General features: G+C 47.3%; 1 protein-coding gene across 6 annotated transcripts in view; it reads left to right on the top strand.

Moving 5' to 3' along the window:
* INTS10 (integrator complex subunit 10) overlaps window positions 1-23,356 on the top strand; it is a 29,634-nt gene extending 6,278 nt beyond the window's left edge. For 2 of the 6 annotated variants that reach the window (XM_065946630.1, XM_065946633.1), the window contains 11 exons: window positions 207-378; window positions 858-1,027; window positions 1,784-1,917; window positions 7,823-7,979; window positions 9,349-9,431; window positions 10,447-10,599; window positions 11,913-12,021; window positions 15,512-15,591; window positions 17,225-17,387; window positions 18,245-18,338; window positions 22,989-23,356. In XM_065946630.1, the coding sequence (XP_065802702.1) occupies window positions 207-378; window positions 858-1,027; window positions 1,784-1,917; window positions 7,823-7,979; window positions 9,349-9,431; window positions 10,447-10,599; window positions 11,913-12,021; window positions 15,512-15,591; window positions 17,225-17,387; window positions 18,245-18,338; window positions 22,989-23,145 (1,472 nt within the window). In that variant the 3' untranslated portion in view covers window positions 23,146-23,356. Of the gene's footprint in view, window positions 1-206; window positions 379-857; window positions 1,028-1,783; window positions 1,918-7,822; window positions 7,980-9,348; window positions 9,432-10,446; window positions 10,600-11,912; window positions 12,022-15,511; window positions 15,592-17,224; window positions 17,388-18,244; window positions 18,339-21,019; window positions 21,098-22,988 lie in introns of all 6 variants that reach the window. The other 4 variants (XM_065946635.1, XM_065946634.1, XM_065946631.1 and 1 more) reach the window with 4 other exon arrangements.
* The last annotated feature ends 4,147 nt before the right edge of the window (window positions 23,357-27,503 follow it).

Below are 27,503 nucleotides of genomic sequence, written 5' to 3'. Positions count from 1 at the left end.
GTCCAGTGGTTACGACTCAGCACTGCCAGTGCAGGGGCTGCAGGTTCGATCCTTGGTCGGGGAACTGAGATCCCACATGCTGCAGGGCATGGCCAAAAATAAAAATAAAAGCATTTTTTAAAGTAAGTAGTCAAAAAAAATAAATAAATAAATAAAGTAGGTAGTCATGTTAATTAATTGTAAACTACTTTTTTTTCACATCTCAGGTGCTCAGGAAACATCTGATTTAATGTCACCGAGCAAACGTAGCTCTCAGAAGTACGTAATAGAAGGGCTGACGGAAAAATCGTCCCAGATTGTGGACCCTTGGGAGAGATTGTTTAAGATTTTGAATGTTGTTGGAATGAGGTGTGACTGGCAGATGGATAAAGGAAGACGGTAAAAACATGTTCATTTCCAAGACTGCATAACAGATCGTTTGATAGCATTATCTCTAAAAAACAAAATACTTTTTTCCTAGAAGCATATAGTGTATGGGTACACCTCTGTCTGGGGCAGATTCTGTAACTGTCACTATTTATGCAGGAGTGTAGTTTTTCACTTCATTTAAAGATTCCCAGCGGAAGCATGAACTCTTAAGATGCTGTTGAGTTTGAAGCCCTCCTTGGTGCTTAGAGGAAAGAGAACCTACTTGGCACATTCGTGTCAGGAGCTCTTGTCCTGATGCTGCTCTGATTCAGAAGGGGAATTTGCCTCCATCTGCAGACAGTGGAGAGTGATTTTACCTGCCCAGAGCCACACCTGGTAGTTGTAGTGGTTCGGTAGTTGTAATGGTTCTATGGGCGCTTTTCTCTCGTAGACGTTTTGCTGACAAACTCAGAGTAATTAAATAATCTCTGTTGTCCTTCCCCTTTCAGAAGCTATGGTGATATTTTGCATAGAATGAAGGATCTCTGCAGATACATGAACAACTTTGATAATGAAGCTCACGCAAAATACAAAAACCAAGTGGTTTATTCCACTATGCTGGTCTTCTTTAAGAATGCATTCCAGTATGTCAACAGCATACAGCCGTCTCTCTTCCAAGGTTGGTTTAAGAATTTTACAGTGTCCCAGACCACTGGCCTCATTGAGGGTGATGAGGACAATGAAAATGTTCACCTTAACATTGTTCTTGGATCCAAATAACTGCCAGTGCTTTTATGAGCTGTTGGTTTTTACGTGTGTTTTCACTAAAAACTTCTGTATCAAAGGATGCAGTGGTATTCTGAAACTAAATACAGATATTGAATGCTTCTTTTTAAAAAGCAGCAGATGTAGCAAAGTATTGACTTAGATTGCACAGTAAATTCTCAACAGAGATTTTTGTAGAATAATATGTATGCATATAAATTCTAGAGAATGGGAAGAATAGAAATATCACAGTGAAATACTCACAATACTTACAGTATAACATAGCTCTCTTTTTTGCGTATTGCCTACAGTATTTCATATATTTAGATTATCTCACATATTAGATTATCATATATTTAAATAATGTATGTGTATCTTTGTAGTTTTTCTCTTTTGTTGGTAATTCCATGCTTTGTGATCATTGTAAAAAATTTGGTAGCCAACGTAAGAACAAACACAAAGAAGGAACTTGTCTTTGTCCACCCAGAGAGGTGTTTATGAACAGTTGGGTGTATTTCTGCAGTTTTTACTTCTGTATATGTATGCTGCTTTGATTAGCCAGCTGGGACGATAGTGATCGCAGTTTCACAGTGTTTGAGTAGGTTCCCAGCGGGTAGTAAGTACTCTTTTCCTCCCTGCATTGTAAGTGTTCTTCTCGCTCCATCCACAGGTCCCAACGCCCCGAGCCAAGTCCCGCTGGTTCTCCTGGAGGACGTATCGAACGTGTATGGTGATGTCGAGGTCGATCGCAGTAAGCACATACATAAGAAGAGGAAGCTAGCCGAGGGAAGAGAAAAACCCATGGTAATTCGTTCAGATCTAATTATTAGCAGAGTAGACCTATATGTCTGCTAGAAACGGGTCACCTGGGTCACTGCCCGCTCCCTGCCTCCACCTGGCTCCCACAGCCTCTTCTGTTTTTGTAACGTGAACCAGACGTCGCTTTGGTCACTGACGGCTTCCCGCCACTCTCAGGATAAAATCCGAACCCTCTCCTTTGGCCCCACAGCAGGCACGAGCAGGCCTCCCTGCCGCGGCCCCTCCGGCCGCCTGCAGCCCCTTCCCAGCCTCTGCCCAGCTCACGGCCATCCCCTGGGTCCCACCACTCAGGGCTTGGCCTGGGTGTTCTTCTCCACGGGGCTGCCTCTGAATGGCCCTGCGTTTTCTCTCTCTGTTCCTGTATTTTAATTCTTTGTGGCCCTTAGCGAGGTCTGCTCTTAAATCTTTCCTGGTTGGTTGCCTTGCCGTCTCTGTCCCTTCACCGGAGCACAGGGTCTTCGGGGCCCTCGGGAGCATCTGCCTCATGCACCCCGTGTCCTGGGCATCCGTCCGACGGCGCCTGCGCCCATGGGCCTTTGGTGCTGGGGGCTCCGCTGTGCCCTCCCCGGGGTGGGTCCAGACACGGGACAGCTCTTGGGCGTTCTGGCCCTCACCTGTCGTGTGCATCTGTCCCGTTGCGGCAGGGGCATACAGATTATGTGTTTATGTGTTAAGGGCCCTGGAGGCCCGGGAGCTCAGCTCACATGCCCTGCTTTACTCACAAGTGTTTGGTTTTTATAACCCAGCGTCTAAAACTTGGGCGCTTTCTCATCACAATCCAGACAGACGTCCCTTTACTAATTGATGTCTTACAACGCTGGTCCCTGCTGGAGGCCGCCCCTGGAGGGGGTGGACGTTCTCCCCGAAGCCTGAGTGCCTGCTCATGTGACCGGCCAGGCGCCTGGAGGTGGGGGGGCGGGGAGGGTCCTCCCTGAGGGCGGTGTGTTCCCACCCGCACAGGCTCCCGTACTTTCCTGTGGTCGGGACTCCGGCCTCAGAGTCTCCTCAGAACGTGCTTATGTGTTTCTGTAAATTCTGCAGACCTTCTGGAACTCCATACCGACCCCCTGCATGTGAGGTCCCTTCCGTAAGCTCCTGATCTCATTTTGAGGCAGAAGCGTATTCCATAGGCTGCCACAGCAATGAACACACCGCTCGTATTTCTCTCTCACTAGATTGCCCACCTGTGAGTGGGAGACGACCCTGGAGAGCCAGGATGCTGGAAAGATAGGTTTTGGTTTTGAAAGAGATTGAGGAGGATTACTCCTTAGTCACTCCTGAGGGGGATAAGGAGATGAAGCTAAATAGGGTGGCGTGGGGAGGGTCCCTGGATGTCAAGGAATGCGAGAAAGGTGGGGAGTAGGAGGGAAGTGCCTTTTTTTCCTGAGGTTAGCTTAAGGAGTAGAACTTCCTTTTTAACTATAGTTGATTTACCATGTTATGTTAGTTTCAGTGGTACAGCTTTAGATTCTCTTCCATCCCAGGTTTTTATAAGCTATTGAATATAGTTCCCTGTGCTATATAGTGGGTCCTTGTTGGTTATCTATTCTATATATAGTAGTATGCATATGTCAACCCCATACCCCTAATTTATCTCCCCCACCCCTTCTTCCCCACTTTCCCCATGGTAACCACAAGTTTTCTGTGTCTGTGAGTCTGTCTCGTAAATAACTTTGTGTCATTTTTCAGACTCCACATACAAGTAATATCTCATAGTATTTGTCTTTCTCTGACTTTACGTCACTTAGTGTGATAATCTGTAGGTCCATCCATATTGGTGCAAATGGCATTATTTCATTCTTGTTTGTGGCTGGGTGATATTCTGTTATGTATATATATGGTAGTATTCTGTTGTATTTGTGTACCACATCTTTATCTGTTCATCTGTGACAGACACTTAGGTTGCCTCCATGTCTTGGCTGTTGTGAATACTGTTGCACTGAACCTTGGGGCGCGTATATCTTTTCAAATAGAGTTTTCTCCAGACCCATACCCAGGAGGGGGATTGCTGGATCATATGCCGGTTCTGTTTTTAGTCCTTTAAAGGAACCTCCATACTGATCTCCATAGTGAGGGCATCAATTTGCATTCCCACCAGCAGTGTAGGAGGGCCCCCTTCTCTCCACACCCTCTCCAGCATTTATTTATTTTTGTAGACATTTTGATGATGGCCGTTCTTTTTTTTTTTTTTTTTTAAAGCATACACATAGTTTATTTATTGGGTTGTCCCAAAAGTTTGTAAAGCTTTTTCCATGAGATGTTACAGAAAAACCAGATGACCTTTTTGGGATGGCCGTTCTGACTGATGTGAGGTGATACCTCATTGTCATTCTGGTTTGCATTTCTCTAATAATTAGCATTGTTGAGCATTTTTTTATGTGCCTGTGGGCCACCTGTATGTCTTCTTTGGAAAAATGTCTGTTTAGCTCTTCTGCCCGTTTTTTGATTGGGTTGTCTGTTTCTCTGATATATGAGCTCTCTGTATATTTTGGAGATTAATCCCTTGTTGGTCCCATTGTGCACAGATACTTTCTCCCAGTCCGTTGGTTGTCTGTTCTGTTTATGGTTTCCTTTGCTGCGCAAAAGTTTATAAGTTTGATTCGGTGCCATTCGCTTATTTTTGCTTTTATTTCTTTTGCCTTGGGTGACTGGTCTAAGAAAATATTACTGTGATTAATGTCCGAGAATGTTTTGCTTATATTCTCTTATAGGAGTTTTATGGCATCATGTGTTATATATATAAGTTTTAGGCCGTTTAGAGTTTATTTTCGTGTATGGTTCAAGGGAGAGTTCTAACTTCATTGATTTACATGTACCTGTCGAGTTTTCCCAACACCATTTTGCTGAGGAGATTGTCTTTTCTCCGCTGTATATTCTTAGCGCCTTTGTTGAAGGTTAATTGACCGGAGGCATGTGGGTTTGTTTCTGGGCTCTCTGTTCGCTTTCATTGACCTATGTGTGTGTTTGTGCCAATACCAGGCTGTTTTGTACTTCAGCTTTTTAATTTTGTCTGAGGCCTGGGAGGATTATGCCTCCAACTTCATTCTTTTCCCTCAAAATTGCTTTAGCAATTCTGTGTCTTTTGTGGTTCCATGTAAATTTTAGGATTATTTGGTTTAGCTCTGTGAAAAATATCACAGGTAACTTGATAGAGACCACATAAATCTGTAGATGGCTTTGGGTAGTATGGCAGTTTTAACAATATTAATTCTTTCGTCCCAAGAACATGGGATATCTTTCCATTTCTTTGAATCACCTTCAGTTTTCCTTTATCAGAGTTCCCAATATACAGGTCTCTCCCCTCCTTTGTTAGGTTTATTCCTAGGTTGTTGGGGTTTTTGTCCATTTGTTTTGATATGATTTTAAATGAGATTCTAATTTTTTTAACTTCCTTTTCTGATATTTCATTGTTAGTGTAAAGAAATGCAACAGATTTCTGTCTGTTTATCTTGTATCCTGCTACCTCGCTGAATTTGTTAATTAAATAGTTTTTGTGTGGAGTCCTTAGGATTTTCTATATAGAAAACCATGTCATCCGCATACAATGGCAGTTCTACCTGTTCCATTCCAGTTTGGATACCTTTTATTTCTCATTCTTGTCTGATTTTTATAGTTAGGATTTCCAATGTTGAATAGGTGTGGTGAGAATGTTCCAGATTGTCTTGTTCCAAATTTTAGTGGGAAAGCTCTCAGTTTTTCACCATGGAATATTATGTTGGCTGTGGGTTTGTTGTAAATGACTTTCATTACATTTGAGATACGTTCCCGCTATACCCACTTTGTTGAGAGTTTTCATCAAGAATAGACATTGAGTTTTATCACATGCTTTTTCTGCATCTCTTGAGATGATCATGTGGCGTTTGTCTTTTCTTTTGTTAATATGGTGTATATTACATTGATTGATTTGCATATGTTGAATCATCCCGTGACCCTGGGATGCATCCACCTTGGTCATGGTGTATGATCCTTTATTGGTGGTGTTGCATTCAGTTTGCTAGTATTTTGTTGAGGATTTTTGCCTCTGTATTCATCAAAGATACTGACTTGTAATTGTCTTTTTTTTGTCAGTTGTCTTTGTCTGATTTGGTATCAGGGAGTTGGTGGCGTCCTAGAATGACTTTGGGAGTGTTCCCTCCTCTTCAGTGTTTTGGAGGAGTTTAAGAAGGATCAGTATAAGTTCTTTTTTTTGCATGTTTGGTAGAACTCCAGAGTGAAGTGATATGGTCCTGGACTTTTGTTTGCAGGGAAGTTTTTTTTTTAATTACAGATTCTGTTTCACTTCTAGTGATCAGAATTGTGTTTCTTCTTGATTCCGTTTTGACAGGCTCTGTGTTTCTGGAAATGCGCCCATTTCTGCTAGGTTGTGCAGTTTGTTGATGTGTATTCATGCCAACAAAACGTCTTCATAGTATGTCCTTAGGATTTTTTTGTCTTTCTGCTATACTGGTTGATATTTCTCCTTCTTCATTTCTTGTTTATTTGGGTCCTCTTTTTTTTCTTTTTAGTGAGCCTGACTGAGCTTTGTTCTTTTTTTTAAATGAGGATTGGATATATTTAGCTGAAATATGTGTACCTTTTTTTATTGAAGTATAGTTGATTTACAGTGTTGGATTAATGTCTGCTGTACGGCAAATTGATTCAGTTATACATGTATTTTTTTCCAGATGCTTTTCCATTATGGTTTATCACAGGATATTGAATAGAGTTCCCTGTGCTATGCAGTAGGGCCTTGTTGTTCATCTGTCTCCTGTATGTAATGCGCCTCTGCCGACCCCAAATCCCAGTCCTTCCCTTCCCCAGCCTCTCCCCCCAACGGCCACAGTCTATTTTTCTTTCATAGATAGGTTTATTTCTACATATTTTTTTAATGATCTCAGTGGGGTAAAAATCTACAGGGAGAATTTAATTTGGGTCATTGAATTAATAAAAATGACTTTGGTGGAATGAAAGATTCAAGAAATTTTCAGGAAAATTAAGTGGAGCTGTTTTACCTTAACTTGCTTTCAGCAAAAAGTATGACCATACTCAGTGACATTTACAATAGTTGCCTTTCCCTGAGGCCCTCTTTTTTTCTTCAGCTTTATATTATTTGAGATGAAAAGCAAATTACAAATGTTTATTATTAAATAAAATGGGTAAGTGCAGACAAATGGACTCCTAGCCACACACCTTGCGTTGGGTAACTGTTGGAGAAGATATACGCAGTGAACATAAGTTCACGTTTAATAATTCAGTTTCTCTCAATTATTTCTCAGAGGACTTAGGCTTTAATTTTTATTCCACTACGCAGCAGTTTTTTGAAAGCAAATTAAATAATGTCACATATTGGAAAAAAGTAAATTATAAAATAGGTACTACTTAATTAAGCTCTATCTCTAAACATAAAAATGTAAGTTTTGGCTTTTATAGCATTAATATGTTTTTAAGTTATTAGAAGTTTTCACTCTGTAGCTTTATTCTGAAGCTGCCATAACCTTAGTATTTTATCCTTAGTATTTAGCCTTAGAGTTTTATCATCAGAAAACCGTAATTTTAAAAATAAAAATTGAATGCATGAAAGGATGAAAATTTTATATTATCTTTTAATATTGTTATTTTATATTGTCTTTTAAAATTGTTAAATTCAAAATATTTTAGTTTACTCATGATTGTATCCTTTGATATAAAATTCATACAGTAATCAGAGTTGACATCAGCAATAACAGACAATAATGTTCAAGCAGTGACTGTTTCCAGCCCACTCCAGTGCTCTTGCCTGCAGAATCCCAGGGATGGGGGAGCCTGGTGGGCTGCCGTCTGTGGGGTCGCACAGAGTCGGACACGACGAAGCGACTCAGCAGCAGCAGTGAGTATTTCTGTAACTTCAATCACGTTCTTCACATTCTCTAAGCAGAGTTCGGACGATGAAGACTGTTCAGCAAAAGGAAGGAACCGTCACATTGTCATCAACAAGGCGGAACTTGCTAACTCGATCGAGGTATTGGAGAGCTTCAAGCTGGCCAGAGAGAGCTGGGAGCTGCTCTATTCCCTGGAATTCCTGGACAAGGGTAAGGCGGTCTTGTCCTGTTGGAATGTTTCCGTTTTTATATGGAATCATCACACCAAAAAAGATTCATTATTCTACTCGAAATGTCAAGTCACTAATGGCTAAGTAAATTGATTATGGTAGTTCACACATTTTAGGATCATTTTTGAGCAGGAAGTCCACAATCAGTTATAAATATTCAAATGACCATTTTCCTCTTAACTGCTACACTGGGTAATATAATCAGAGTTGGGGTGGAGTTGGAGGGAGAGTTTTCGGTCTTTTACAGTTTATATTGCTGGCCTTTTTCTTGGCTTGCTGGGTTTGTTGTGTGCGTTTCAGTTGTTCTGTCCCCCTGCGTTGTATCTGCCTCCAGCCACATGTACTAAGGTTACAGGAGATGGTGCTGTTCTGTCTGCATTAATTCCATTGCCTGAAAGTGAAAAGCTCAAATTCCAAAGACTGCAGGAAGCCTGTTTTGAGTACAGACGTAAATAAGAGGGAGTTTCTCTGTGTAACATTTACACCAGTGAGTAGTTCAACGTTACTTAGAAATGACTAGCACTCGGTAACCAGCGTATTTTTCTATGCTTTGGGATCGAGGCCGTGACTTCCCTTTTGGCCAGTGGACATTGGTCCCGGGCCTGCGTCTGTCATGTGCCTCTACAGATGCTTTGTCTGATGTGTCGTCATGTTTTCTAGTAAACACCGCATCACCCGATTTGTCCTTATCACATCTAGAGTTGTGAACAGGTTTGTGACTTTTGGAGTGGATTTTTTTTCTTGAGTTATAGGTTGGCTTTTAAATAAATGAGTGAAATTCTTAGTGTCATATCTTGATTGTTTTAACTAGATGAAAACAAAGTAGCTTAAAAGGTAAATGAATTAATGTGTGAAAAGCACTTTGAACAGCTCTTAGCGCATGATATGTGCTTAGTGAGTGTCAGTGCCTGATGAGAATATTTCTTATGTATTACTGGTAAGTATTCTTTTTCATTTGGTAAAGAATCATCTACCAATGCAGGAGATGCAGGAGACCCAGGTTTGATCCCTGGGTCAGGAAGATCCCCTGGAGAAGGGAATGGCTACCCACTCCCTTATTCTTGCCTGGAGAATCCCATGGACAGAGGAGCCTGGCGGGCTACAGTCCACGGGTCACAAAGAGTTGGACACGACTGAGCGACTGGCATTATCACTTTGATTCTGCCCTAACTTTACCATCTGATTAAAAGTTCAGACCATTGTTTTAGGAATCAAAGTCTAAAGTTACATGCATGTTTTGATAATAATTTGTCTCTCTTGACTGTTGTTCTCTTGATGGGTGTATCAGTTTTATTTCCTGCTTCCGTGTTACATATCTTTGATAAATTTGTTTTTGAATTCTTGCTCAGAATTTACAAGAATTTGTTTGGCGTGGAAGACGGATACTTGGCTCTGGCTGAGAATCTTCCTCAACGATATGATCATCTATCAGGTAATGTGGGTCTGTAAGTACCCGTGTCCAGACTAGACCGTGACTTCCTGAGAACATCTTCAGCGTGAAGGTGTGCGTGTCCCCTCCCGCTCTGAAGACAAGTGTTCTGTCTTCACCGGCGGGGGACGGTGCTCCTCCATCATCTCAGAGCAGCTCCGAACGACAGGCCTACATCTTCTGTGTCACGTGGGGCGTGTCCGGTCACACCCCTCTGTAGACGTCAGAGTTTACTTTTCAACGAAAGCCGAGCCCTGCTCAGCCCCCTCTGCTCTGGCGGAGCCCTGCCGCCCGGCCCTGCTGTCCTTGAGCGGACCTGCCCAGAGGAGACAGAGGACTCAGGCCCGAGACAGAGGCTTTGGGCTTCTGTTGTGAAAATGGGCAGGTTCCTGCTTCCAGGCTTCATGGAGGAGAAACAGTCAAATATTTATAAAGAAACAAAGTGAAGTTGCTCAGTCGTGTCCGACTCTTTGCGACCCCATGGACTGTAGCCTACCAGGATCCTCTATCCATGGGATTTTCTAGGCAAGGGTACTGGAGTGGGTTGCCATTTCCTTCTCCAATTTATAAAGAAACGGCATATCCAAAATGTACTTTATCGGAGAGCTTGTGTTATTTTATTTCCTTTCAAGAATTAAGACCAGAAAGAAAAATCTTGGTGTTTATAAGGTACCTCCATACAGATCCTTCACCGGCTTTAACTAAGTGGGTTTGATACTGTTGCTAAGTCTCCTTTCCCTTCTTACTTGGTTCAGCAGAGGTACCTGATTTGGAGTTGCTTGCTAGTGACTCTGGAAGTTTTTTTTTATTATTATTAATTTATTTTTTCTTATTCATTTATTTATTGTACTTTGTACTGATCTTAAAAGGTTGTATGAAGATCGTTTGCGAAGATGCATATCATAAAAGAGTACTTTCTCAGGACAGCTTATGAAGGCACATAGAAGTATAAGAGCAAAAAGCAGGTTTTTTTCCTGATGGCCGTGTTTCTCCCTCCTTGCGGTTGTGACTTTCTCAGGGTCAGTATAAGAAGGCCATCGCCAGCCTGCACCACTTGGCGGCTCTCCAGGGATCACTTCCTCAGCCACAGGTCTCGGGGCAGGGCACCCTGGAGCATCAGAGGGCACTCATCCAGCTGGCCACCTGCCACTTCGCTCTGGGGGAGTACCGAGTGAGTCCTGGGTGCCCGGTCGGTGTGGGGACCCCCCTGGGTGCCCTCAGCGGCCCTGGGGCTTCCTTTCTTTCCTGGAGTAGCTTTTTAATTCCATGCATGTTTACTTGAAACTTGCTCTTTCTGCCTAGATTTTATTACGTAATCTGCTGGTGAAAAAGCTTAGTGATTCTGTTTTATTTAATTTCCTACTTTCCATTGTGTACCTGAAGTCAGGAGATGGGTATTGAGGAATGGCGGCATGTGATTCTGAGTTCACTCTTTGCCCCACCACTTAGCTGGCTCTCTAGCTCCAGAGTTTTAAGTTTTTAACTTCCCAGCTGCCCACCTCTCAAAGCTGGAGCCTCATGACCCTGTGGCCATGGGTGGTTCTGGATGTGCCAGAATGCCAGCCCCTCAGCCCAGGGGGTTAGCTAGGGCTTGGACAGCTGAGCCCCGGGGTCATCTGCTTCCCGCTCTGAGCAGCCTCACAAGTATTTTCTGGACATGCCAAGATAGGAAAAAGGCTGGGAAGCAGGGGTTTAAGATTGCACTTCCTCGTCTGTAAAATGAAGGTAATAGGAAGGTTGTGCCTGACACACAGGAAGTGCTCCCTCCGCGACCCTGTCACTCCTGGAGTTTGATGGGTGGGCCGAGGGTAATGCCCTGCTCTCTGTGGGTCGAGACCACCTGCTCAGTGGGGCGCGGGGGCCGCCTCTCATCCGCTGGTGCATCATCTGTCCAGTTTCACCCCTGCTTTCTGGACCACACCCTTAGCTGACTCTCCAAAGCCGGTGTATAGTCCTCTCTCCTCCGAAAACCCTTTCTTCTCTTTTCTGCATATAAAACCCTCCCGGCTTTCAGGCTCGCATCAGGACAACCGTCCAGCCTTAAACCTCTCCTGCTAGTTTATTATTTATTGTTTCTACTTCATTTTAAACTCTGCTCCTGTACCGTCTGTCCCATTTTGTCAATTTCTCCACGCAGTGAGCTAGTAAATGTCTTTAGGACAGGGGGTGTGCTTCTCCTGGATTCCACGCTGCTGCCAAACACTTTAGTCGTTCAGTTAATGCTCGATTAGTTTTAAGTTTTGTTCTGTTGTTTAACAGCAGAGAGTGGGTCCGTGTTCCCTGAAAGGTCTAGTGCGTGGGTTTAATCTTAGTTATTTTTCCGCGCTCACTATCAGGCAAACGGCAGTGACCAGGTGGGGCCCTGGGGCCGCCAGTGCTCCCAGCCTCTGTGCCCAGGCGGCCTGCTGTGTGCTGCAGAGACTTTCGTTACGGAGATGCGGTTTCCGTCAGAAACTCAGTTCGTTCTTCTGGTCTCGTCTCCAGATGACGTGTGAGAAGGTCCTCGACTTGATGTGCTATGTGGTCCTCCCCATCCAGGACGGAGGCAAGTCCCAGGAGGAACCCTCCAAAATAAAGCCCAAGTTTAGAAAAGGTACAGTGGCACACCCTATCTTTACTTTCTAGAAACAGCTCTAGGACCCGCCGCTGGGAGTTGTTTTTTACAGTTCCTGACAAGGTGACAGCGTGAGATCTGCAGAGCCTGGCAAACTGTGTAAGAAGCAGAGTGCGCGCCAGGCTTCTCTGGGCTCTGGGTTTGCGAGCAGCCGTGCGTCTGTCCTCCGTCCGACGCTCTCCTCACTTCCTGAATGTGCTCTCTTCAAAGAATATCAGAGAACTCCTTTTCCGATCTTGACCAATTCCACAAAACTTTGTGATGATTAGCAGAGAAGGACTGCTCAGCATATCTCAGGCTGCTTTGGGCTTCACTCCAAGTTGCTCATTTGTTGAAAAATTACATAAGTTGAGGTGTGACGCTTCTCAGGAAAGGAAGAGGGCCCTACTGTCTGGATCTCAGTTCTATCTTAGAGGTGGAAAAAGATGCACCGTCAAACTCAAGCCCAGGAGAAAACAGGGAGTGATAAAAACCAGACCAGAAATTAATGAAATAGAAAAAAAAGAAGAAAACGGAAGGAAACTAATAAAGCCAAAAGTTAATGAAATTGATGAGCCCCTAACAAGACTGATCAGAAAGACAGTGATTACAAATGACCAATATCAGGGATGGAAGAGGGAACATCACCCCGGATTCTGCTGAAATCAGGAGGACAGAAAGAGCATAGGTTGTGAATAATTTTATGCCAATAAATTCAACAACTTACATGAAACGGAAAAATTCCTTCAAAAACACAGCTTACGAAAATTGACACAAAATGAAACAGAAAATCAGAATATTTTATATCTATCAAATTAAATTTGTCATCAAAAACTTTCCCACAAAGAAAATTCCAGGTCCAGTTGACTTCACCATGAATCCTGTCAAGCATTTAGGAAGAAACGACTTCAGTCCCGTACGTAGTTTTTGAGAAAATAGAGAAAGAGAGAACACTTAACAGTTTTTAAGACCAGCATAACCCTGACAGCAAAACCAAACAAGAGCATCACAAGAGAACATTAAAGGCCAGGGTCTGTCACGATCATAGATGCAAAATTCTTAACAAAATATGAGCAAATACAGCCACATATAAGAAAGAAAAGACATGACAGCTGAGTGAATGCAAAGGTGGTTTAACCCAGGAAAGCCGATCAGCAGAGTTCACCACATTTGCAGATTAAAGGAGAAAAATCACAAGACTGTCCTAATAGACGCAGACAGAATTCAATTATGTCTGCATTTATCATTCATGATTAAAAACAAACAACTCAGTAAACTAGAAATAGGAGGAAACTTCCCCAGCATCATTCTTAGCTATGAAATACTGAGTGCTTTCCCCAAGACCAGCAGCAACGCAGAGGTGTCTGCCCCCAACACCTCAGTGCCACATCCTGGGGATTCTCGCCAACACAATAGGCAAGAAAAAGGAAGGTGGGAAAGGAACCATCTTTATCCACATATTTGGCCATCTAGAAAATCCTAAGGATTCTCTAGATTGAATAACATCAAAACCCATAAACTACTTAGAGATAAATTCAATGAAATATTGCCCCAAACTACTTGGAAAGATTCTCCACCTACTGTTAGTATAGGAAATTCAGGTTAAAACAATAAGCTGTCATGTTACCTCAGGATGCGGAGAGTAAAGGGTGGGTGTTTTTACCATCAGGACGTGAAGATCCGCATCACCCGTCTGCTTCTGGAAGGTGCGTAGATTAATGCGGTCGGTTTGGAGGCCAGCTTAGCAGACCAGGTCACACACCTCACTGCCTGGCTATGTGCCCCTTCTGGATGCAGACCTATCAGTGATTTCCAAACGTGGGCCCTCACCTCCTGGTTCGTGGATTTTCAACTAGAAATTTTCTTTTTTAGTGAGATAGGCTGTAAGTATATTATTAAAATGAATGTATTGCCAGTAAGATGGATGAATTTTATTTCACAAACCTTTTGTTTTAGGTATACAGTTGACCCTTGAACAATGCAGGAGTTAACCCAAGGGCTCTGACCCCCTTCTCTGCCCCCCACCCAGTAGTCAAAAATCCAGGTACTTTTCTCTCTCTGCCTCAGAACCTGGAATTGACGAGTGACTTACCCCCAGGGTAGGAAGCTGCAAGTTTGGACAGAATCAGGGCTCAAACCCTAGTTCTTTTGATTGCACACGCTGTGATCTGTAATCCCGCAGTTAGTTCATTTAGAGATCTGTAAAGTGAAAATGCTGGTACTGTGTTTACTGGAAAATCCACATACAAGCGGTCCCATGCAGTTCAGACCTGTGCCGGTCCAGGGCCAGCGATGTGAACATGCGTAAGCCTGTGTGCACGGGACCCACACAAAAGCGGTGTCTCTGTTTCCCTCTGCTTCTTGCCCTCGGGGTAGAGAAGGATTTAGGATACAAGGGGCACACACCGTAAAGGAACTAAAGTCTTGGTTTGAAAAACAGCCACTGCTTTTTCTACAAGTATACAAGAAAATATAAGAATGTTTCAGCACTGTTTGTAATAGTGAAAAATGGGAAACCCCAGTGTTCACTGGGAAAGAATGGATACATCACTGGTGGTCTGTGTTACCAACAGAACATTATGTAACATGGAAAAACAGCAAGCTGGAGTCACAGGTGTCAGTACTGCAAGCAGTCAGCGGAGGGATGCTCAGCCTGAGACACCATTTATAGGGCAGACTGGAAACATGAGGAACGCTCCTCTGAGGTGTATGCCTGACAGGCACGCAGTGTGTGTAGGAATGCTGAGCCCCTCGTTCAGAATAGCACTTACCTCTGGGCTTCCCTCATAGCTCAGTTGGTAAAGGAGCCACCTGCAATGCAGGAGACCCTGGTTCAATTCCTGGGTCGGGAAGATCCGCTGGAGAAGGGATAGGCTACCCACTCCAGTATTCTGGGGCTTCCCTTGTGGCTCAGCTGATAAAGAATCCACCTGCAATGCGGGAGACCCCGGTTCAATTCCTGGGTCGGGAAGATCCGCTGGAGAAGGGATAGGCTACCCACTCTGGTATTCTTGCCTGGAGAATTCCATGAATTGCATAGTCCGTGGATTCGCAAAGAGTTGGACACGACTGAGTGCCTTTCACCTTCACTTTCTTTCCAGGGAGGGAGGCAGGGATCAGAAGAGGCTCACAGAAGGTGAACTGAAATTTGTGATGCTGTGTATGAAAATCTAAAAATTAAAGCCAGTGTCAACATTTTATAAAACTTCAGTTATAAAGCACACTGGTGTTTGTGATAATGTCTTGTCATTTTCTATATATTTCAAAGGTTTCATAATAAAAGGTATTTAAGCAATTTGAGAAATTTCGATTGAGACATGAAATCCAGAGACGATTCAAAAACCAATTTCACGTTCACTAAATGTAATTGTGGCTTGACTGTGTTTGAGACCATGTGACTGCTGCTTGCCCTTTTTGTTTTAAGGAAAGCACTTTAAACATCTGCCCCTCTAATTAGGCTCTCTTCTTTGCCTGTTGTGGACTTTCTTAGGTTCGGATCTGAAGCTTCTGCCTTGTACCAGCAAGGCCATCATGCCCTACTGCCTGCACTTGATGTTGGCTTGTTTTAAGGTAAGCTTCATGTTCATCATGCTGCTATGACTGTTCAGTCACTCAGTCGTGTCTGACTCTTTGGGACGCCATGGACTGCAGTAGCCAGGCTCCTTTGTCCTCCACTGCCTCCCAGAGTTTGCTCAGACTTACGCCATTGAGTCGGTGATGCCATCCAACCATCTCATCCTCTCTGCCCCTTCTCCTTTCGCCCTCAGTCTTTCCCAGCATCAGGGTCTTTTCCAATCAGTAGGATCTTTGTATCATCTGGCCAAAGTATTGGAGCTTCAGCATCAGTCCCTTCCAGTGAATATTCATAGTTGACTTACAGGATTGATTGCTGTGATCTCCTTGCAGTTCAGGAGACTTTCAAGAGTCTTCTTCAGCACCACAGTCCGAAAGCATCAGTTCTTCAGCGCTCAGCTTTTTTTATGGTCCAACTCTCATGTCCATACATGACTGCTAGAAAAGCCACAGCTTTGACTCTGCAGACCTTAGATGGCAAAGAGATGTCTCTGCTTTTTAATGCACTATGTAGGTTTGTCATAGCTTTTCTTCTAAGGAGCAAGCACCTTTTAATTTCATGACTGCAGTTACCATCCGCAGTGATTTTGAAGCCCAAGAAAATAAAGTCTGTCACTGCTTCCACTGTTTCATGATTAGCATGAAAGGAATGTAATTCAGAGGATTGTTCTGATGACCTGGAGTGGTCCAAGCTGACATCCTTGAGCACACGTTCGTCTTGCGACAGCATGTCAGCATAGCGAGGGAAGCAGTGGGAGGAATAAACAAGTATTTATTAAATGTCAGCTGCACTAGGCAGAGAAGAGTAAGAAATAACCTCCGTCCTTGAGACACAATATTACCTATCACTGCAGGTACCAGTGGGGCAGACACGCACATAGCCTTGCCTGTTGTGATGTCCAGCGTTTTGTGAATTAGCCTGCAAGTCAGGATGTACTCGCTGCAGTAGACGGGAGCACAGGTGCTCTTGGGCTCAGAGAGGGCTGTGAGTTTATCATCCTAGAGTGAGGGCACCGGGATGACCGCGTGCAGAGGTCCCCAGAGCTGGGGCATCTCAGGACGGTTGACGGAATGCAGGGCTGGGGCGGTTGGGGGCAGACAGGCTGAACCGCCCAATGGCGGCTCCTGAGTGGATGTCTCCGCCTCAGGGCGCTAATTCCCAGCCCTCGCTCTTGATCTGGACCCCAGGCGGCAGAAGCACTTTGGAGGGCTGCTGATCCCGACCAGGAAGCCCTCTGACCGTTTCTCACTTCACGTTCTTGCCTCCTCCCCGCCTGCCCCGTCCTCGGGTGTCCTCAGACCTTCTCTCCAAGGGCGCCTCTGGCCCGCCCTCCACCCCGCACCCAGCCCCTTAAGAGAAGCCCCCGATCCTTCCCTCTGGTGCTCAGCTCCCTCCCGCCTCACCCCACGTTCAGAGCCTCAGTTCAGCCTGCATGACCCCCTTCCTCCCGCCTCACCCCGCCGGCCGCTGGGGGCCCAGGTCCCCTGGCTGGGCCCCTCCCCGCCGTTTGCCACATGGGCCTGTTCTCCGCTGTCCCTCCCCACGCGGGCGACCTCCCGCGGCAGCATCTGGGGGCAGTGTGTCTGGGGGGTCTCGGTCACCCCGTGACCCCCGCCGCCGTGTCCGCAGCTGAGAGCCTTCACGGACAGCCGGGACGACATGGCGCTGGGCCACGTCATCGTCCTGCTGCAGCACGAGTGGCCGCGGGGGGAGACGCTCTTCCTGAAAGCCGTCAGTAAGATCTGCCAGCAAGGCAACTTCCAGTACGAGAACTTCTTCAATTACGTCACGAGTATCCTTTCCCCTGTCTGAGCAGAAGCAGCTTTTTTTTTCTAAAGGATAAATGCATGGGACAAAAATTTCTCTCCCTTTGGGGGAGAAATAGTGGTGTCAGTGATGTGGGGGAGCAAGGAGTCATGATCTGAGATGGGATCGTGGCTGTCGGTCTTGTGAAAGGAGAGACCTCAGAGAGGAGTTGGGAATGTCGACAGCCCCAGTCCATTTTCCACTTGGAACGACTTCTTCGGAAGGTACCCAGGATGCCTGAAGGGCGCCCCGGTGGTGGATGGGGCGTGGGACCTAGTCGTTCCTTGGCCTCCATCCGGGGAGGGGCCCCAGGGTCCGTGGTCACAGCAGCAGGTGTCACAGGTGTGCTGAGCACCCACCAGGGATGCTGATGCTGCCCCACCAGCGCCTGCATTCATGATGGGGAGCATGGGACGTGGTACTCGGAGAAGCCACCTTAGAATCCAAGGTCTGGTGTTCACACTCACTTCTCTTACACACTAGTTTTCATTTGTGAGGAGTCTGACATTCCTGTCCAGGCGCCTAGAGCAGTGTTCCTTTGGGTAGAGGTAGAGGGTGGGAATAACACCCCTACCACCCCCCTTTTTTTCCTTCCACTTCTTATCAAGAAAGCAAAAGGTGTCGCTTTTACGACCATATAGACTGTTTAACCATCGATATGAAAACCGTACATCTCTTTGGGAGGGAGTTTTGTTGGCGTAGGGATCGTTGGTTTGGACTCGGGCGGGCCCGGGTTGCTGGTGGGAGGGCTGTGGGCCAGTTACCCAGGCACTGAGTCCGTGTCGGCCTCCAAGAGAGCAGGGCTCCTGGCTCTCACACGTGGTTCCCTGACTCTGGCCTCAGATATTGATATGCTGGAGGAGTTCGCCTACCTGAGAACTCAGGAAGGGGGGAAGATCCATCTGGAACTGCTGCCCAATCAAGGAATGCTGATCAAGTAAGCACCCCCGTCTCCCGCTCTGTGTGTGTGTCGGAAACATTTGTAAATTTCTGTAGCTTTCAGACATTCGGTAGGAAGGAATCCAGACCTAGTCTGTTTTTAAGAAGGTTTGACTCCAGGGATCCTTTTGAACTTGTCATTCCCTTAACATTTCTGATGGAAGCGTGTTTAAATTGGGGTAGTTCTGTCACTTTTGATACTTTTTCACCAGATGAAATTCTCATTCTCGGTATCTTTTTCCTTTCTAATACGTGCAGACTATAATTAGGATCTGAACATACAGATCCTATAATTTCTGATTAGAACGCTTTTCATTAAGAAAAGCCATGCTTCACCACACTTGTGCTGGACTAGGAAAAGAACTGCAGGCTTGGTTTACACACTGCACTTGGGTTTCAGTGGCGATTCAGGCCCTCCCCACTGAGTCGCCCGGCTCATGTCAGGCGCCTCCCCTCCCAACCTCTGCAGAGAGGCTGGGGCTTGGTCTGGGCGAGCCCCCCTACACCTGGATGGAGTCAGTGACCATTTGTGATTTTTAAATAGCTCACGACCCCCGCTTCTGCCCTCCAGTCCTCATCGCGGTTGTAGACAGTGCGTCCTCTTTGCTGTAGACGGCCACGCATGGTGTGACGTGCGGTCCCCCTCCGCGTCCTGCATGGTCCGTGTGTGCAAGTCAGGGTCGCCGTCTCTGCAGGAGACTTGGCAGACCCGAGCTGCTGAGGCTCGGACCACCTCCTTTTCCTCCCTCGTGAGAGGGATGAGTTTTCAGTTGAAAGCAGGAATTTGCATCTTGTTCCATCCATGGACGGTGTTAGAAATGTCAGGAGAGGGAAGTGAGAGGCGTTCCTTCTGGATTCCCTAAACCTCAGGGTTGGGCTCAGCCCATGTGGCGTCCTGTCAGGAGTGGGAAGCTGGGAGCTGGTGAGGGGGCTTGTCCTTCATCTTGCAGATGTTGCTAAATATTCTGAAGATTTAACAGGCAGACACAAGACATCTACACATTAGCTGGCTTAGGCAAGTGTGCCATACATGCTTATCTTCCTGCTCTGTTAGCTTTCCTCGAACATGGGGAAGATAACTGCCTGGTTCAAAATATTCTTAACGGTGTTTGAGAACAAAGATGGCTTTTTGACACGGGAACCTATGGTAACCCGTTTTGTGTTGTGACTGCCCGGTTTTGAGGCTAGATTCACAAACATAACTTTGAATAACTTTTAATTCCCATGAACACACACCATACAAACTGTGATAATACAGGGACAGCCTGTTGGATCAACTCCATTTAGTTAGGGTTAAGCCTCAGTTTAACAATCCTCCCACCGCTAAGCTGATGCTCAGCTGTGGAAGGTGAGAGACGGGGCTGTCAGACAATCAAGGCTGACCTTTCCTTCTTCGGCCAGTTTTACTGAGCTGCTGAAGATGGGGACGGGCAGACCAGCTCTCGGACGGGGTGAAGACCCGGCCTGTTGAACAGCCAACGTGACTGACTGTGGGGTGTTCAGGGTGAGGCAGAGACAGCAGGCATTTCTAGGCTTTTGAGGATTAATCGTGCCCCCCGCCCAGTTAGTATAACCCTTAGCCTCTTCTGACTCCCTACGCCCTGCAGAAGACCGCTCAGCTTCCTAGGAAACCTGCTCTTCCGTCAGTCTGGAAGCAGGCCTGGGGGCTCCTGCGTAGCGAGCTGACTGTGTGAGTCTCAGAGTTCGCTTGAACCTGCCTGTCAAATTTCTGATGAGAAACTCCCGCGGAGAAGCGGGCCGCCTGAGCCAGTTGAGGTACAGTTAGGATCTTGAGTAAAACTCTCCCATTCCTTTTCCTTTTGGTTCGCAAACAAATTGTCCGCAGCCATCACAGATCTCTCGGGGGGCCCCGCAGCTGAGTGCAGAGATGCGGGGAGCAGAGGCCAGCCCCTCCTGCCCCAGGCCTGGGTGAGGCCGCCCGTCCGTCCTGGTGTGGGGCGAGTGCCGGGGCGCCGGGGCCTGACGGCAGGAGGGACCAGCTCGGGTCCACGCTCCGCGGGTTGCCCTCTCATATCTGAAGGAGAGAACCACTTCCCCGCAGACGCTGGCCGTGCCCTGGAGGCACTCAGCTGAGCGACCCAGATGCCCCGTCCCCACGGGTGCCCTGAGCTGGGCGCCGGCCGGTGCTCTCAGAGGTGGCCCCTGGCCAACGTGTTACTGTCACAGCGCCCGCGAAGCGGCGGCCCAGACTCACGCTGTCCCCTCTCCTGTTCCTTTCCTTGCTGCTTTGTGAACTTTAAACTCAGCCTCTTCCAAAAACACGGCCGTCCCGTCAGTCTTCTCGGAAGGGCCTCTTCCATGTGGGGCTTCAGTGCCATCAGAGCTGGTTCAGAAGAGTCTCCAGGTTGTTCTGTGGGCCTGGTGTGGCATGAGGGGCGCGCAGGGGCTGCGTCTGAGCCCTGCCCCTCCGTGGCCGTCCCGGGGCACCGCACCAGCCCCTTTCCCGGCGCCCCCTTTATACCAGATCTCAGCGGGCTGAGCCGGGGCCTGGGCGTGCAGCCGGGGGCCCCGTCCTCCCGAAGCTGCCACGCGGGGCCCGGGGCTGCCGGCCATGTGCAGGCGGCCCCCGTCTCATGCGTTTTCTCTGGAGTGTTGTTTTTTGAGTGCAGGCTGAGCCGGTGTGGGTGTTTGAATGCCGCTGTTTGCTGTTTTTTAAAGGCCTTCTAGCCCTCCCATGGGGTTGCTGCAGCAGGAATTCTTCCCTGTGCTTCAGCCCAGCATACAGACCGCCGACAGGTACCGCGCGGAACGCCTGCTCAGTGTGCTGTTTGTGGACATGTCTTACGCCCATGGTTTTCAGCTCTCCGTTCCCCGGTGCCCTTTTCTCATGCTTTATTTAATTTTTTAATTTGTTCCGCATTCCTTGGCAAGCCATCTGGTTGTGATATTGTTAACATTTCTTATTTTTTTCCATAAGTTGCCAGTGTTTTTGTGTTCAATTTAAAAATCATTATGGATCTGGAAATAAGTGAACATTATATGAAAGTGTGTCAGATTAAGCGCACATCAGATCAGGCACTGAACTACGATTCTCTTTTCATAAAACATAAGGCATTTGGTGATAAAAGTTTAAGGATAGTGAAACTCAGAAGTACATTTTTATTCTGGGATTTCCAAATTAGTGCCCAGGGTTGAAGTTTCAGCCTCAATGGGCTTTCTTTAGCAGAGTTATTTTCCTGACGCTGGCCTCACCTTTCTGAATTGAAAATAACTGGTAGGCAGGACACCACATTTATTAACTGGTTTTTCCTGGTCTTAAACCACAAAAGCTAAAATTCCTTCTCTTCTTCATCCAAACTTACAGAGCGATAGAAGCTCTGATAAATGTACCCGAGTTGTACTGCTCTTCATGTATGGAATCAGCCTGGCCTTGGGCCCACACCCAGCGGGACACGGCGTTTTGTGATTACTGGCCTGCAGGGGAGCCTTTGGTTGGAGGCACCCAGGCCCTTCACTCAGAGTCTGCAAACACCAGTCTTTCACTGGGTCAGAGGGCGAGCTCTCATTTGGGGCTGCAGGCTGGGTCCCCCAAGAGCCGTATCTCGGCAGCACAGAGGGGCTGCTTGTGCCTCAGTGGGGCTCACTGACCCTGTGTCCTCCCTGCCGAGGTCAGCAGCCGGACCCGGCCAGAAGTGTCCACAGAGACCCGAGTTTGGTCCGAGGCCGTGCTGGTGAACGCTGTGTAGTTGTGTAAACTGCCCACTCTTCTCACCAAGCCTGGGTTTTTCCCCCTTCTGTTACATTGCAACTTTTCACTTCTGTTGTTCTTTATATGATTCAGGTTTTAAAAACAAACATTTTAAGAGTGGTCTGAAACCTTTTAATTTTGGCCAGTAACCTCAAAGTCTAGTTTTAAATCCCTGTGCCTGCCTGAGGGGAGTTAGGCAGAGGGCTGGGCATGGAGGTGCCTCGTGTTGGTCTGAATCCACCCCATCACCGAGCGGGTGGTTACAATGCCTTTCCTCTGACTTGAACCCATTGAACTTTGCTAGGTGTTTCTTTTCCTTCCTTCATGTTGGTGTCCGGGGTTCCCTCTGTGACCGCCCTTCTCTGAAGCACACCCTCCAGGGTGCCCTGAGCGACCCAGCTGTGCTCCCCCGACCGGGGGCTCCCAGGCCCCCCTAGACCTCGAGGAGGCTCTCCTTCAGCGACTCTACTCCCCCGTGTCCGTGCCAGACCCTTATCTGAGGACCCCAGCTGTGCCCGCTTCCCGCACGCAGGTCTGGCATCGCGGGGAGCAGAGCTGTGTTGGTGACCCAGGCTGTGCGGGGACCCCAACCGCAGCCCCGCTCGCTCAGGCGATCCGCCCCCCGAGGCCAGCCTGGCTGGGCCCGAGCACCGTGTGGCCTGAGCAGTGAGCCCCACGTCACTGAACCGTGTGCGATTCACGGGGGAGCCCAGCGTCAGAGCTGCAGAGGCCAGAGCCACGCCCAGAGTGGGGAAGGGACGCTCCAGTTCTGAGTCTTGCCCAGAAAGACCGGGCAGGTGGGGCTGTTTGGTCAGGGCGTTCTTCTTTCCGAAGCTCTCCGCTGGGTTTGAGGCAGGCTGTTCTCCTGCCCTGGGACCGCGGGCCCGCGCGGCTGTGCTAACCGCCCATCCGTTTGTCTCCCTGTCGCCGCCCCGCCAGGCACCACACGGTCACCCGGGGCATCACCAAGGGCGTGAAGGAGGACTTCCGCCTGGCCATGGAGCGCCAGGTGTCCCGCTGCGGCGAGAGCCTGATGCTGGTGCTGCACAGGTTCTGCGTCAACGAGAAGATCCTGCTGCTCCAGACCCTGGCCTGAGCGCCCTGCCGCCGGGGGCCCGGGATCGGGGGACGGAGCGCCACCGGACGCGCTTCAGGAGAAGGGGCTTTGGGTTCGGACTCCTCGGTCACTTAGAAGTCGTTCCCAAGAGTCTGAGAAGCTATTTCTATTTTTGTCACTTTTTGGGGTAATTTTTGTAAATCAAAAGAACTTGTTTTGTAAATAAATTGCAGGGTTTTTTGGTTTTGTTTTTACTTTTTAATTCTTATAAGTGTCCGAACGAGAGTGTCCTTTATTTAGAAAGACATTTCCTTCCAGGATCTCAAGATTTTCTTTTGCACAATTGGTTTAGGCTTTGGTGAATATTAGGTATCAACACCTAGACCTTTTCCTTCAGCAAGTTTTACTACCGAAAACCTTCTTGCCAGAATGCATGAGTGAACTTCCACTGAAGGCTGCCCAGAGGCCCAAGAAGGGTGTGGAGGACGCCTCCCCGGCCCTGCAGCCCCCAGGCCGCTGATGCCCGGAGTCAGAGGACCTGTCTAACAGCCTAGCTCCAACCGGGCCGAGTTCCTGCCTCTGCCTCAGGCGGGTCATGGGAGCAGGCACGGGCCCTTCCCCGGGTGGCTGTAAAGATGGAGAGGGATGTGCTGGGGACCAGGGCTCCCACCTCTAAGCCCAGCACGGTGTCAGGTTGCTTTCTGTCACTGTTCCTGAACTATCTCAGGTAAGCATCACATGAACAGTTGGTTCTCGGGAGCCTGAAGAATGAAAGCGCTAAAAGTTCAGTCACTGCTGGTGAAGCAGGTCCATTGGCCGGACGTGCAGCAAGCCAGACGCTGAGGTGCAGCGGTTTGCAGCTACATGAGGAGGCAGGAGAATAAGCCTCGGAGCCGCCCGCCGAGGGGTGAGGGGCATGTGTGGCATGAGCAGGGTGGCCGCAGACATGGGGACAGATGAGGTGATGGTGCTTCTGTACAGGGGCACCTGGGCTCCTGCCTCGGCACATTGATACCGGAGGCCCCGAATGTGATCTGAGGGTGAAGGCTTCTGATGGCAGAAGGCCGTTCACAGGAACCCCACACGGCCCCACCTCCAGGGTTGGGGGTCCCAACCAGGCTTAGCCACCTGGTGCTGGGCAGGAGCTAACTCCAGGCTCCCGGGCTGCAAGAGGCCAGGAGGCTGTGCATTTAAAGAGGAACAACAGAAAACATACCCAAACTGAGCTTGTTGAGTGAAAAGAGGCCGCAGGTGGAGCAGTTTGAACCTGTTCTCTTCACTGGAGTCCTGTGAGAGCAGCTCAGGAACTGTCAGTCACCGGTTCTGGTCAACCCTCTGGAGCACGGCCTCATTACTTTGCATAAGAAGTTTATATAAAGGGGCTTCCCTGGTGGTCTAGTAGTTAAGCATTCACCTTGTAATTCTAGGGGACACAGGTTCAAGCCCTGGCTGGGGAATTAAGATCCCGCATGCCTCAGGATAACTAAGCCTACGCACTGCATGAGCCCGACTAAGACCTAACACAGCCAAATAAATAAATGTTTTTAAAAATATTTTTTAAAAATGACCATACGGCTCAAGACAATCTACAGATTCAATGCAATCCCTATCAAATTGCCAATGGCACTTTTCCACAAAACTAGAACAAAAGCTTTAAGAACTTTCATGGAAACACACAAGACCCCACCCAAATAAGTCAAAGCAATCGTAAGAAACAAAAAGCTGGAGGGATCAGGTGCCCTGACGAGGCTACAGCACAAAGCTCCAGGCGTCACGACAGGACGGCGCTGGCCAAGAAACACGGCTTCATGGTGCAGTCACAGCGCCTGGAAATAAGCCCGTGCACCTGTGGAGACGAGAACGTGAAATGGGAAAAAGGCAGTCTCTTCAATAAGTGGTGCTGGGAAAACTGGACCGCTATGTGTAAGAGAACAAAATCAGAACATTCTTAACATCATATACAAAGATCAACTCAAAATAGATTAAATACCTAAATGTAAGACTAGATACTATGAAACTCTCAGAGGGAAATATAGGCAGAATATTCTTTGACATAAATCATAGCAATATCTTTTTAGATCTATATCCTAGAGCAAAAACAAATGAGACCTAATTAAATTTAAAACCTTTTGCACAGAAAGGAAACCATAGACAGGACAAAAAGATAACCCAGAGAACACATTTGCAAATGATAACAATGGACAGTCTTCAAAATATAGAGACACCTCACACAACTTAATATCAAATCAAATAACCCAGTCAAAAACTGGGCAGAAGACTTAAATACATTTCTCCGAAGATGACCGGTGGCCAAGAAGCACATGGGGAAGATGCTTGATAACACACATTATTAGGGAAACGCATATCAAAACTACAATGAGGTATCACCTCACACCAGTCAGAATGGCCATCATCAAAAAGTCTACATATAAATGCTGGAGAGGGTGAGGAGAAAAGGGAACCCTCCTCCCTGTTGGTAGGAATGTAAATTGGTGCAGCCACGTGTGGATGCTCCTTAGAAAACTAAAAATAGAGCTACCATATGACCCAGCAATCCCCACGGAGCAACTAAGCCCGTGTGCCATCACCACTGAGTCTGTGCTCCAGGGCCCGGGAGTCGCAACAAGAGGAGCCATCACAGTGAGCAGCCAAGAGCAGACCCCGCTCTCTGCAGCTAGAGAAAAGCCCAGCAAAAAAGAAAACGGAGGCAGTGAAGACCCAGCACAGCCGAAAACAAACAAAATAATTAGTTTTTTAAAAAATCATCCTCTTGTTTTTACCGTCATGTGTGTTTCCCCTAGCAACTGTAACAGTAAACACTCTGGACACTTCTCGGATTCACAATCCCTTCCTCAGATCAGTGTTTGAGGCCGCACACATGAAAACAAGACTTTCCAACACCCACGTGTGTGGGCACCAGATAAAAAGGGGCCAATTATTCCCCCCCCCTTTTTTTTTAATTCAGTGGTGCCTGGGGTTTGTTGAACTGACGTGAGCTGTCTCCTAGGCAGGCAGGATTTGGTGCCACTTTACAGGGCTTCCCAGGTGGCACTAGTGCCTGCTGAGGCAGAAAGACATAAGAGACGTGGGCAGGTTCTATCCCTGAGTCGGGAAGATCCCCTGGAGGAGGAAATGGCAACCCACTCCAGCACTCTTGCCTGGAGAATCCCATGGACGGAGGAGCCTGGCGGGCTACAGTCCACGGGGTCGCAGAGTCAGACACGACTGAAGGGACTTGGCACGCACACACCACTTAACAAGCCAAACAACATATGGAGTTTAATCAGATAGAAGAAAATTTCTTATGTATCAAAGTGGAAAGGCGTGACCACTGACAAGATAAAACGCAACAATGAACAGCCCTGAAAGGTGGGAAAAACAGAAAAAGAACTGACCTCTGTAGACAAAGTCCTGGAGATCAGGACAGAATCCCACTGGCCCTGAGCCCGTAACAGACACTGTGGGAAGCCATGTGCTCGGCCCCGCGGGAAGGAGCCAGCTGTCCTGACAGATGTGCTCGGGCTGGATGCTGCCAAGGAGAGCCGGGGGGAGCCTGGCTGCTTCTGCACGTCTGCACATCCACAATTAAATCAGGCGTTATGGAGTCGAGGCATCTTATGACACGATGCAAACATGTAGCATATCTAATCAACTTTGAGTTTGGAAATGCATTTAGCCTGGAGAAAAACCATGTTTGGGAATTAATGCCCAAGAAAAACTGATTATCAGGAGAAAAATGTTGGCTCGCCTCATCCATGAAAACAGGTTACACATACAACTGAAGGCCACCACTGGCAGTGCATTTTCCCGCCTAATTTCAAACTCTAAACAAAAGTTATGTTTAAAACCTGAACTGCTTCGTTCCAGGGTTGTGGCTCTACTGCTTAGGATTTTTTTTTAAAGCTCTACCCCTGGATTTTTACAATTGATGGAAACCTCTTCTGAAAGGCAGTTTGAGATATTGAGAAAATTTCTCAAAGTCCGTTTGTCACCCCTGTTTATTTGAGACAATATTAAAGGAAAAATAAAAGCTAGTATTTTGACTTTTATTTAAACTGATATTGGGTGACACAAACTCGATTACTGTGCGTTCATGAAAGAGGCCTTTTATGGGCCAGAGTGAAGGGAGGCAAAGTACAAGAGCAGCAACTTACCAACTTCATTATAAAGAGGAATTAAGAGTATACGTGTGCAAATGAAGACACAATATTAGCTTACGATAGCCCCGCTATAGAGCAGCATGTTTTGCTTTGTTACTCAAGGATTCCACCCGACTTCCTCCAAAGATGACCCGTGACAAGTGTTTTCTGCAGCCAGTGCCGCCCGGGGGCGTCCCCACCCCTCCCCAGGGAGATGCCAGCTGTCCCCGCTCAGCCCAGGCCCAGCCAGACCAAGCT

This window comes from Muntiacus reevesi, chromosome 10, assembly GCF_963930625.1.
Source record: "Muntiacus reevesi chromosome 10, mMunRee1.1, whole genome shotgun sequence".
Classification (NCBI taxonomy): domain Eukaryota; kingdom Metazoa; phylum Chordata; class Mammalia; order Artiodactyla; family Cervidae; genus Muntiacus; species Muntiacus reevesi.
This window is presented reverse-complemented; position numbering and strand designations above follow the sequence as displayed.